The sequence below is a fragment of the Anser cygnoides genome, chromosome 3, assembly GCF_040182565.1.
Source record: "Anser cygnoides isolate HZ-2024a breed goose chromosome 3, Taihu_goose_T2T_genome, whole genome shotgun sequence".
Lineage (NCBI taxonomy): Eukaryota > Metazoa > Chordata > Aves > Anseriformes > Anatidae > Anser > Anser cygnoides.
In genome coordinates, this window is record NC_089875.1 from 79,650,042 (window position 1) to 79,663,055 (window position 13,014).

The 13,014-nt window shown below is 42.4% G+C and overlaps 1 protein-coding gene across 15 annotated transcripts in view; it reads right to left on the reverse strand.

Moving 5' to 3' along the window:
- Positions 1-6,034: 6,034 nt before the first annotated feature.
- KLHL32 (kelch like family member 32) overlaps positions 6,035-13,014 on the reverse strand; it is a 123,873-nt gene continuing 116,893 nt past the window's right edge. For 14 of the 15 annotated variants that reach the window (XM_066994501.1, XM_066994504.1, XM_066994495.1 and 11 more), the window contains 3 exons: positions 11,255-11,447; positions 9,180-9,274; positions 6,035-7,379 (listed from right to left, as the gene is read on the reverse strand). In XM_066994501.1, coding sequence (XP_066850602.1) covers positions 7,218-7,379; positions 9,180-9,274; positions 11,255-11,447 — 450 coding nt within the window. In that variant the 3' untranslated portion in view covers positions 6,035-7,217. Of the gene's footprint in view, positions 7,380-9,179; positions 9,275-11,254; positions 11,448-13,014 lie in introns of those variants that run through there. The other variant, XR_010830445.1, reaches the window with a different exon arrangement.

Consider the following 13,014-nt stretch of genomic DNA (forward strand, 5'->3'; position numbering starts at 1 on the left):
CCAGGGAGTGTAGATGTGTTGCTGCCTTGCCCTGCATTAGTTTTTGGAGTCTTTATTTCTCAGGAGAAATGGGCAGTGAGTTACCAGAAGCTTCCACTACCACTGTGCAGGTGTCTTTCTCTGCCAAGTCCCCTGTAGGGTCATCTGCCCTCCACTAAGTGATATAGATAACTGTTCTCCACAGTGTCTCAGGGGAGGATCCCTGGAAAGCTATTAAGCAAGGCTCCTGTGTCTGTGACAAGAATGTTGATAATTGGAAAATGGGGTCAAGCCTCAAATCTGAGATGATGTCTAGCAGATGAAGAAATTATGTCCCGAGATCACCTTCCCAGAGATGTATACCAAGCCTTACTCTGAATCTGTTAAGAGTGTTAATACAAGCTCATTGACTGCACAAAAGACAAGAACTGCCACTTGGATGCTATCAGCCCCTGACAGCAGCAGCTGTGTCAATCAGTTGGTGAGGGGGAGACACGCTTCCAGAGGCATGCTAGAGCTTAAAGAAGATACTTGCCAAAACTAGGTTGGGCATTGTAAATTATTATTATTTTTAGGGGTCAGTGACTCTTGCAAACAATTTGTCCTAAAAGATGTCTTCAGAAGGCATACGTGTTCCTTTCTCTTACCCAGTATTGGTATTATTTTACAACAACTGGAAGGTTTTTGCTTATAATTATTCAAATTGTTTTAGAGGATAATGGGCATTTCTACTATCTTATGGAAAATACTGTGGTTGAGCTCACGCTGTCCGTATCATGTGTGGCTCTAGACCTGTGCAGGGGGAGCTTCACCAATTTCACTGGCCTCAGTATGACCTAATCCAAACTTCCCAGAACTTGTGAAGTTACTGAAAATTAATTTAATTTTAATTACTTAAAATAAGGAAAAATGGCTTCCTGGAAGAAATGTTCAGTTAGCACCTGGCCAACTGCATATTCTTAGAGAAATCGGTGTGGTGACCACTGACATGTAAGCTTCATAGGAATAGTACAGCCTACTGTGCCCATCCATTTGTACATCTCCGTGTTGTTTTATTTTTAGCAGGCTGGAGCATTTTGGCCCCAATTCCCCAAACATTATTTAAAGACGTTGTGATATATTTGTCTCTATGTTCAAACGTTACCTTTCAGGAATAATCCATCATCCCAGTAGTATTTAGACAGGCAAATGCCACTGCAATTCTGCTTCTTTTACCCAACTTTTTGAGGCTTTTGTGGCCTCTCACAAGCTTGGAGCAAAAGCATTACTAAGGTTAGAGTTAATAATGAAATTCAGAAAGCCTTCACCAAACACTGAGGGTTACTCCTGCTCCCCTTCTACATATGAAAAGTTGATGGTATTAAGCCATTTTGAATCTTAATTACAGTCATGGCAGGATCAATGTATTTCAATGGTGTGTTAACAAAATATTAAATCTCCATAAGCTTTTTCTTCCCCAAAGCCTGCTGCATGGTCCATCCCCAATATCTCTTTGTGTTTAGCAATGCTAATGATGTTGACAAGAGCCTTCTTTAAAGTCCAGCTGGCGCGAGCCTTGTAGGCATTTTCTCCACTGATTTTAGGAGCCTGAGGACTATTGTGCCCTTTCAGCTCTTAATTCCTACATATTGGAAAAAGGAGTAGAAAGTATTTCTTTTTTCTATTTTCCCTGTTCCAGAATTCAGGATATTGATCACCTCTGACCCATTATCGTCCTTGTGGTGTGAAACAGATGTCCAGCACATCATGAACAATGGCAGGGAGAGGAAAGTCCGGTTTATCGTTCCTTTAGTAACCCTAAAATAACTGAAAAATGATGGAGGGGGGGACAGAAACGTTCTATTCAAAATTCACATGCAACTTCCATTAGTCCCACAAAGCTGTCCATCTATTTTATAAGAATTTCCCATTTTTTATTGTTATTAAAGAAAAGGAACACGATAATTTAAACTATTCCTTGCTTTCATTTTCAATGACAAAAAAAATAGTGGGGGAAGGCACTTGTTTCAATAAAAGAGTCTCTGAAATAGAAAAAATTTATGCCTTTTATGCTGGAATAGAGCAGCAGACCTGTGCAAAGAAAAAGGTTCTGCGTATCTTGTAATTGCACAGAAGAGGAGCTGCCAACAGCACATACTACTTACTGATAGTCATTTAAGGAACTTTTTTAACTGTCCACCTAAATGCAACGTATTTCCCTCAGGAAACTGAAAAGAGGTTTTATTGCACTCTGTTTTTCCTTCTCTTAGTAGCTTCAGAAAATAATGTATGCATGGGTATTTTCAGTTTAATCATATTTTATAATTTTTAACTATTACTTAAAACTCAAATTCAGTGTAATCAGCCCATCTGTTAGCAATGGTTATAAAATTATGTTGAAGATTAAAAATCTGATGCAGTGTCAATATGTCCTAGCATAATTAGACTTGTTTTATGATGAATGACTAGGATATGGCTTTTGTCTACTTGAGCAGCATTGAAATGGTAACCCTTTTGTAGGCTCAATATACAAAATGTAGAAGTACGTATAAAACAAAGCAAAACAACCACAGAACCCAGATCCTGCACTTATAGATGTGATGTCTTTGCAGGCCTTCGTAGATACCAACAGATTAATTCCCTGTCAAAACCAAATTCAATGAATTGTTCAGTCCAGCAACATTATCTCAGAGATAGTCTTGCCTGTACAGTGTCACCCAAACAGACATTAAAATTTTTGAGTTTGCTAGTCATCAATTTTAGAAAGGGCTGACATGACCTGTATTGCACTGGAAGAAAAATTAGCTCAGTTTTCAATTGAGGTTAGGGCATTGCTAAAAATACTTGTTCTGTTCTTCCGTACTTTAAGTATTGCAACATAACCTAATCTACCCATAGTAAGAGTTAACATTTTAAGCATTTTAATTCTGGCATTACTGTGAAAAAACTATACATAACCATCTCTATTGAAAAAACATCATGTGGATATTTTTTCCCTTTAAAATGTGTCCTTGAAAAAAAAAAAACTTAAGTTTTGCAAAATTAAACTGTAGAAGCCCTTTACATAGTCTATGTGCTAAACTTCCTGCAAAGTCTTCCTCCGCTACAAACTCTGACTGCAGATGAAGTGTTTTAACCTTGCCCTCTTAATTTATTCTACATTCTAATTTTCAATAAACAGATGCCGCCTCCTTTCGCGCTTGTTTCCACATTGTTCCACATTCTGCCTGTGTTGTTTCTGCATGTGTGAATATTCAATTATCTATTTCTCCACGATTCTGCAACTGATCTACTAAATGTCTGTACAGGTTTGGGGGAGGGTAACCAGGGAAGGCAAAAACTTAAGGAAAAAAAGAGTTACAAAAGTTTGATTTAGCTTGGGAGTCAGGTACTCTCCCTGAAAGCTAAGTTATAACAAAAATCGTAAGAAACTAGAAATGCAAGGATTACAAACACGCTACTGCACGGAAACAGACTGGCTGCACACTGGCTCATAACACATAAGCATTTCTTTGCTCGGCATTTGGGTGTGAAATGCTCAACAGAAACCAAAGGGGCAGAACAAGCCGTTGGTGTTGGCATCCTCTTGGTGCTGCTGCTGCTGCAGCATGTCAGCACTGTGCAAGGCTGCTTCTGGAATCTGTCTTTTTGGATAAAAAGCACGAAGTAGCTGATTGCTATTGTGGTTATTTATAGGTAAGACTTGCTGATAAAACATCTTAGGACTCAAAGGTGAAGTGTGCTGTATAAAGGACGAAATATGACTTTTCATGGGACTGACTCCAAAAAGGAGATCACAGGACAGGAGTAAAAGTGCAAAGGCTCTTCATCACAGCCCTTAAGACCTTGTGGCCCACAAGCCTAGCTGCAGAAATGCACAGAACTGCACTGGCTTCCAAACTCACCAGTTTACAACTGCTGCTGCATTATTCAGCTGTAAAGGTACCTCTTTCCTGAAGTGCCTCCTGAGTTCTTGCTGGCTGTAACCTGCTCCATTACCTTGCACAATTTCCCAGCTGGGAACCTGAGTGAATTGCGCTGGCAGCTGCTTTCACACTGCGCTGGTCTGACTCCGGGAACAGAATATGATCAAGCGTGGAAATATTCTTATTCTGGGCATCTTCAAGGCGCTGCAGAAAAACTGAACTAAACTGCTGCTCAGAGGTATGTACCAAAAGCGGTAGGCTGGGCAGGGATAGTGGTTGGGTTCAAAGGCTTACAGTTGCCAAACAATATATAAAATTAAGAAAAGAAGAGGTAGGCATGGCACTCATGCACAGGAGCCAGCAACTGGTGCACTTTCAGGAGTCATGGACACTAAATGTAAAACTGGCCAAGCAAGCACGTGCTGGTTCAGACCTCCAGGTCGCTGGGCAGCCTTTGCCAGCGGGTCCCCTGCACAGTTTCAGGCTGCCTGTGAAGCCATCCTTGCTCCGCCACCCACCCCCTGCTCCTCCCTAGCAGAGAATCCTCTCCGAGAGCAGAGCTGCTGCTGGCACCAGCCTGTTCTCTGCCTGCGCTTGCACTGACGCCCTTCTCTCTCTTTACCTGGTAATATCAAACCCTTTTGCTCACCTTGCTGGAACTACATGGCATTTTCTGAGTTCAGGTGCAGCAGAGCACCCCGTCTGTCCCGAAGGTCCTGCAACAAAAGCAGAAAGACCCAGCTAGGAAAGCGAGGCACCCGGGGTCGCCATGAAAGGATTCTCTGTAATCACTGGAGCCTGATGATTAAGAGCCAGAGCAGAATCCTGACACTAATAGGAGCATATGTGTTGTCCTGAGGCTCTGTGGCTGTGCTACCCTTAACTAATTTAATGCAATTGCACAGCTGTTTAAAACCGCTATTCACCAGTACAGACAATTGGTGATAACAGCCAGAAGAGTAAAAGTGTCTAAAGGGCAGAACAAACATGATAAATAACTTTCTTGCCATACACTCCTGCCTTTCAGCCCTTGAACCGAGCGGCACATGCTGCTTTGCAGAGGGACACTGCCCCCCCCTCCACCTCTCAGCTCCGGCTCCTGTCACAGCTTGCTGCCGCTGGTAAACGGCCGGGCAGCTCCGCCGTAATCCCTCGCGCTCATGAAGATGATTTCAGAGCTGCACCTGTGGGAAGCTACAAGGCCTAGGAGTAAAAGGATCAAAACTAAGTTTAGACACGCGAAATGTACGCCGCGCTTTTGTTTGGAAGCACGCTGCGTTTTACGAAGGCTAAGGAATTAATTTCCCCACCTCCTGCAAAACGGGGAGTCGGTGACGGTTCTGCAGAGCCAAAGCTGATCGCTCACCTGACCAGGCACTGCTGGGACCTGGCTCTCAGCCCCAGGGCTCTCCACACACCCGTGTCGTGATTATTCAGCCACCCTCTGCCTGAAAACAAGGCGTGTACCATGTCCACATCCCTGCAAATTGTACGTGAGCGGAGCTTCAAATGCTCCCCAGGCTTGAGCCCGGCAGCCCACACAAGGCAACACTCAGATATTTAAAGTATAAAAGGTCTGCTAGGAGAGATGGCCCTTGCAGGCTGATTTTCAGGAGATCAAAGGAATTAAAACTAAAAAAAAAAAAAAATCCCGATGCATTGCCTATAGAGCTCTTGTATAGTTAAAGTACTGGCTGGATGAAGCCTCATTTCGTGTGCAAAGGAAGAAATTGCTAGCACTCAGTGAAAGCTGCAGCTGGTGCTTGGTTCTATGCAACTACAGGCTGCTAAGAAAATCCAGAAAAAAAAGGAAAAGAAAAAAATATCTTTCTAACCTGAAAATGATTGGGAAAGGCAAGGTGATATGGTATGAGTACCTTGCCCAGCTAGAGACAGAGATGTCATGAAGTGATAAAACTCACCTCACTGTGCCACTAACCAGGCCCTTAAAGATGCATTTGACTTGGAATCGCTGCTCACTGGGCAACATCAAACCCGTTCCCGTCCAGCAAGCCCAGGCTCTTGCTGTGGCATATTCTGCACCTGGCATTTGCATGACTGTCAGTAGGAATTGCACAGGTCTGCTCAGATAGCACAGGGGCAGGGAACAGATCAGTAGGTAAAGCAGAGAAGAGCATAGTACCCATAAATCATAAATAGAGAAAGATTTAATTATATGCTTGGTTAATACTTACAAACATTGAAGGTGTTGTTAAATACGTAAATAAAGATGAAAATAGGAGACGGGGGCTGCAATAGCCAAGCAAAGCCAAAATATAACAGGTTAGAGTATTTATTGTGAATTGGCATATGCTTGGAGTATGGAAGGGAGACACACTACATAAACTGAAAGAATAAATAAATAAATATTGACATTGTTATACACCTGTTTAGCCTCTGGAGACCAGTGATTTGTGGGACCATATGTTGGACAAAATGAGACTGTTCATTGATAATTGTAAATGTGGTGACCCCTTGCAAACTGGATATTAAAAATATTAAGTAAATGGCACATTTTAATTATACAGTAAAGAGGCTGTTCTCCACCATTAAAAGACTGCAGCTGTCAGGAGGAATTGATCATATGACAGAAGGTAACATTTATTTGATAGTAGACCTTGGTAAATGACATCCCAAATGATCTTTAGATTCGCAGACAAACACATTCAGTTCAGACTTGTGCTTAACCGTGAAGCCTCAGTGTCTTTGTCTTTCACAAATTTTTGTGTGATCCTTATATACTACAGGGCTTGTTTGTTTTTTATTTTTTTGTTTTAATCTGCTTCACAGTATTTAAATTTCAAATGAAGTATTATTAAATGAGAAACTGTAAACGATGGAATTCGGAATTGGAAGTCAGCACATTTGTTATTCTTTTTGCCAACGGTATCAAGTAAGTTGCATAATTACCATAGTATTATATCATCTTTGTCAACATAAACACTACTTTCTATCATCTTTGAAAGTGCCATTGGTGAACAACTGAACGTGCAGACTCCAAAGAACAGCAGCCCAGGAAGGAGCTGAGAGCATTCACAATGCCTTGACGAAGTTGCATAAGGAAATTAAACAGAGACAGGCAGCAAGTAGTCACCAGCAGAAATGCCAAGTGCTCTCACATATATGCCTCTGCATCTGAGGCAGAGGAGAGAAACCACAGCTTTTGTAGCTTTCTTCCTGCCTATTGTGATCCAACTTTAAGACAAATGTGTGAAGGTAAAGCAGCAGCCCATGGGGATTGATTCTTTTCACTGATCCGAAGAAACCCTTCAATACACAGGGTCTGATTTTTCCCCTTCCATGTCTGATTGTATGAAGTACACGTTCCTTGTCTCACATTGTGCCGATCCTGTGGTGAGGCACTTGCAGAGTCTGAAGGTTGGGGCATGTGAAGTAAGGAGCTGGGAGAAAGCACGCCGCTATTCCATTGGAAGCAAATGGGAGTGTAGGCCCATAGAAAACTTCTTCCTTCCCTTCCTTGCTAACGTCCAGCACCTGCAGGTCAAAGTACAGAAAATATTTCAGAGATTGCAGAAGGAATCTGAAACAAACCCACTGGCACAGGCTGCATAAATGTACTATTAATCCCGACAGAAAGAAAGTTTCGGATCACTTCTAGATTCCAGTTATGGATCTGGTGATTTACTGCAGTCGCTATCACCCAAATCTTATCTTAGCTGAGCTACTTAGTGGCAGACAGTGGCATTTGATGGTGCTTCCTGGCAGCAGAATGTTGCAGTCACGCAAGTAGAGCACTCTGCACTGAAATGCTGAACAGTTTGTCAGCTTGGTTTATAGGGAGCAAGGGAAGCTCTACCAAAGCTGGAAAGCTGTGATTCATACCTGATTGACTTAAGGAAAATGAAGAAGTACGGAAAAGTTGTTTTTTTATTCCAAAGATGAGAGCAAACGCAGGTTTGCTGAATTTGAAGATAAAAGGGGTAGTTTCACTGGTTAAAGCCAGGCACAATGCCAACAGCTGAGAAGGGGCAGCACACGCAGCTCTGCCAGAGCACTCACTGTATTTCTTTTCCCTTTAACGCTGGGACTCTCTCAGGCAGGCTGCCAGTTCACGAGCAGTCTGGGGATGTGGACAAGTGTCCATTTTGAAAGCAAGATCCTAGGATCACTGTCACTTGTCACTAAGCAGTATTTACACCCAGGTGCAACGCTGCAAAGAACCTGCCGATTATAAACAAGTGTGTTGGTGTCGTACAGCCACCGCCTTGATGCAGTGATGTTTGTTACTCCATTTAGAGCACAGTACTTCAGGCAGCATTATCCAACCTGCCTGCGTGATGTTTTCCATTAACAATTGTTAGGTATGGTATCCAACAACTTAGGAAAACACAATTATACTATGACAAGAACATGGTTCTAACTGCTTATTGTGCATGATCTGTTCTTTACAAACTTATGCTAATGTGTGTTCATTACAAGATCAGCAGCTTGGCATCTGATACCTTCCCTTATTATGCTAGGTCCAACTTCAATCCTTATGGGACAGTTTGGAGGTTAAATCCTAAAATCCTTAGTTGGAAGCTAATGAAAATGTTGTTTATCAGCAAAAGTGCAGAAACTGAGACATAAACAAGAGTTTCTGTCTGTAACTGCCCAGCTGGTCACAAAGCAATGGCTGTGATGCAGATTTGCTCCACTCGGAAGAATGTAGGAAGATAAGAATTCCTAATGTCTGTATGGGAACATCTGAAAGACTCAGATCTGCAGGTAAGCCGCTGTGACACAAGATGAGAGAGCAGAAGAGTTTATTGGACAACCCACTACCTACAGCGGGGATCAAAACTTCCATTCAAGCTTTGAAGCAGTAAGCACTAGGGCAGGTTGCAGGCTGGCTGAACTTTGTCAAAGAACAACTCATTAACTCTGGCTGCTCTTCTGAAAGACAACTTGGAGAGAAAAAAAAATCACAAGAATGGCTGAAAATGTGTTAGCCCATGCCCCACTGTCCATTTCTGCACAGCTTTTCCTTTTGAACTCTACTGTGTACCCTGAGAATAATATATCCACTATTTTAGCCAAATCTTGTCAAAGGAGTGATTCCTCCTGCTTTCCTATAATACCTTACTTAGAAGAGTTACATCTAATGGCTAATCTGGAAATATTTTTTAATATCCACATTATTTCCTCTCTGGCTTACAGAGGTTTGGTGGCTGCATAAGAAACATCCTTAATCTCTCCACTTCACCTGCATTTTCCTTTTTGAATAACCTCAGTGCAAAGCATATCCTTGCAAAATTATTGGAAAAGACTTTAAAAGAAACCTAAATCACTCACCTGGATACATGCCAAAGGCTCATTTGTCCAAATCGAATAGCCGCCAACGAGATATATTCTACCATTGTGGACGGCGACTCCAGACTCGTTTTGACCTAAAGCAAAAAAGGAAAGAGAAGCCACTTCCAATGTTTAATTAACCCTTTTAACACTGAGTGCTGGAGTTCTGTAGTAAGATGCAAATGTACTTGGCAGCAAATTGAGAGTTTCAGATTTCACAACTTGCAACAATTGAGGTGAAGTGTGAGGGCTGTTCTCCGCTGTCTGTGGGAGCACACGACAGGGCTGTCCAGAGAGAGACCACAGATGAGCCAGGTCACAGATGTGCAATAAACTGAGGCTGTGCAGGGGACCATCTGCTCTCTTTTCAACGTTTTTTGTGCGCTTGTACTTTGTAGGTGATGGGCGAGCTCCCCACCTGCCTCAGCTTACAGGCACGTAAGCCAAGGGAGTGACCTCCCCTCATCGCCTGCCCACACCCATGCAGCTCCCTCGCTCCTACAGGCACAAGTACGGTGCAAGCTCACTCTCATAGCAATGGTCTCATTAAATTCATAAGTTTTGAAGGGTAAATACAGCCTTAAAAAATAAAATCTGCACTATATGGTACGACAGGCACATTTTCTGCCAGTTGCAGAGACACAGAGAAAAACTTAGATGGCTTCTCCTGGTGCTGGTTCTGGGAACAACCCACCAGGTCATGTCCAAGGAGAGGCCATTGTCTCACAGCACTAAGTGATATAGGGTCAGCTCCAGAACAAAGGTGCCTACGTGCCAGGACTTCTGCAATTGCAAATCGGATGTCCTTCTCTAAGGCAGTCAATCCCTCCAAATAATAAAATAAAATAAGTAATGGAGAGCAAAACAGATACAAAAAAAAATAGTTCTGTTTGACAATGTATAACTTTCTTTTCAGTCCATGCCTCTCTCCCCAGTGTCCACGAAGGGCTCTGATGACCTAACTCAGAAACTGAGCAACCTCCTGAAGACCCTTGAGATTAAGAAACCCAGTGCAATATCCTAAAAAATAAAGATGCCATCAGAGCAGTTTTTAAACCTTTCAGAAGGAAAATGACATAACATGACTGTCTTATTTGTCAGGCACTCATTTCTCTGACATGTTGCCAGCTATCCTAAGTTTCTAGTTAAGTTCCTAAATCTTTTCAGTGGTAGATCTCAGAAGTGAATGCAACACCAAATCAAGACAATGAAAAGTGAGGTAGTCTCAGTTCTAGGATTTCTATAGCAGTCTGTGCTGAAACCTGGTGGCAGACAAAGCTGTTACTAAGGGAGCTCCAAGTCTGCCGGAAAAGAGAATGGCCCCAACATTTATGCTGGCTTGCCTTGGAAATGCATTCTTGTCTGCAAAGCTTTTGTTGGTGCTGCTCTGAAATGTGTCACATGCCTGTCTCTCCCAGGGGTCTGAATGGTAGTACATCTAGGAATCACATCAGGTGGTGCTGAAATTCAGTGGACTGCGTTCCTCCTCCTAATGACTGTCATCAGGAAGTCCATAGATCCCGTAGCTATCCGAGCTACTCAACTCATCCCTGATCTGACAGAATTTCAACTGAGACACCTCCTTTCGGGAAACTTATGAAGAAGATGCTGTTTAGAAATAAGCGATGGTTAATAGATTTCAGTATAAGCCCTGCTATAATATGTCAGCAAGCAGAAAGCACTATAAAATTATGTTATTACAGTAGAGATGCATCTACCTGTTGCACACTGAAAAGAGGGATCTAAATCTAACAGTGCATACATACTTTTGGAGAATCAAAAATAAGTACTGGTAGTATTCGATGACGAAGTATTTTTGATTGTCTCATTAAATCAGATTTATGTGCATCATCTTAAAAATTTAGCCTACAGTGCCCTAAGACAAATGCTTTCTTGAACAATGAATGCTGGAACAGTAACCTAAAGTCTCTTTTGGGCCAACAATGGTCCCCTCCCATCCGGAGCCAACTGAAGCGAAGATGTATAGTTCCACATACCAAAGGCATCTGAAGGGCAAAGAATTGATGTTTTACCTTAAGAGTAGCAATTTTCCTCTTTTGGTATACAATACTTGCCTGTCAACATGTTGAAGCTGCAACGCGTCCACTGGTCAGTGTCTATGCTGTAAGAGTCTATGTGCCGAACCAGGATCCGGTCATTGTTGTAGTCCAGGTCGTTCCCACCTAACACGTACAGTTTCCTTTGGACAGCAGCCATGGAGTGATACACTCTCCTCTGCAGCATTGGGCTACGGCTTAACCACTTATTCTGGAAACAAAAAGACAGAAGTTGTCTCAGCACTGCTTGTACAACAGCATTAGCACTTATTGGTGTTCTCCTTGGCTGGAAATCCTGGGTGTATATACTTGTGTTATTCAAATGTTAAACATGCATGTTGGTTACAACATTGACTAGATATAATGGACTTTCAACACATGGTTTATACTTCTCACATATAAATTTGTTAATTTAATAGTATTTCTTGTTCTGTTTTTCTGTTTAGCTCATCAGGCTTCAAAGCTTTTTTACTTTTGCAGAATTCAGTAGCAAATACTCCTTAAGCAAGGCTATTAGATGTCTCCTTTGTATACAGCGCTAACATATCTGTACCAACTAGCTCTGTCAAGAGAGAAGCGAGATTCTTCTACTTTTCGTTATTCAGAAGCTTATTTGATCTTATCCTTGGGGAGTGAAGCAACAGGGAAAAATAATTTCCTAAAGAATCTTCTGAAGTGATTCGTGTATTTGGTTTAACGCTAACCCTTTATTTGTGGGCACTCACAAAGTAGCATCCTTTTGCATATTTTTCCTCCTGGTTAACAATATTCAAGAATTCTACTTTTTGAGGGTGGGGGTACAGAAAAGACAAGGGATTACAGCACGGTATTTTAAATGCAGGAAAACAATTGCTCCTGCCATGCTTAGAGAACCAAAACAACCTGGCAATCGACAAGATTAATTTATTTAAGTGGAGGAAGTTAAAATCTGTGAGGAAATTCTTTGTGTTACACGTGCTAGTGCTTGCAGTAACTCAAGGGCCTCTAATAACACTGCCTTTTAACCTCCGCAATCTATAGCTATACATTTCAATGTGTAATAGTTGAATATTAGGCATTAATGTTTGCATTAGTAGTCCAGTCTCTTAACACGAGGCTATAGACACCATCTGCTTTGCAAAGCCTGCCTGCATCCCCTGATTATATCTTTAGCTTCCTCCACTGCAGTGCCTGCCAGGTGAGCCGCCAAGCACTGCAAAGGCAAAGAAACCGAGGGGCCTGGTGGGGTCATTTCTAATAAGCCAGCGTGTGAATACTAATCAGTGGTGGGGAAGCAGAGGTCACCCCAGCCGGCTTGTTGGCAGGTAGCTGTGTGCTCTGTGGCAGATGGCAGGCATTATCGACTCGCCACAAAGGCCTCGCGCAGAAGCGAGCACGAGCGCTGAATGATGGAGTTATTGAGATTCTGTGCAAGATGCAAGCAGATGTGATGGTTTCCAGTACCCACCGTAAACAATATGCCAGCAGAATTTTTAAAAAGAGCATGTGTGTACAAACATGAAGCAGACCTCATTTGAAGAATGCGAGTGCACACTTCCTCTTTAACTATTTACACGTCAGGCTGGCCTTCTTGCAACCGGCACCGAAGTTGCCGCTGATATTTTTGGGGGGCAACTTTCAAAGCTGCGAACCGAAGCAAAGGACGTGGGATAGAGAGACAGGATTTAAATAGGAGCGTCTCCCTCATAAGCAAAACGAGATTGCTGCCCGTAATCACCATGTGCTTGGGTTTGGGACAGAATTGGCATTTATATAATCGATGCCTAAGACTGTACCTC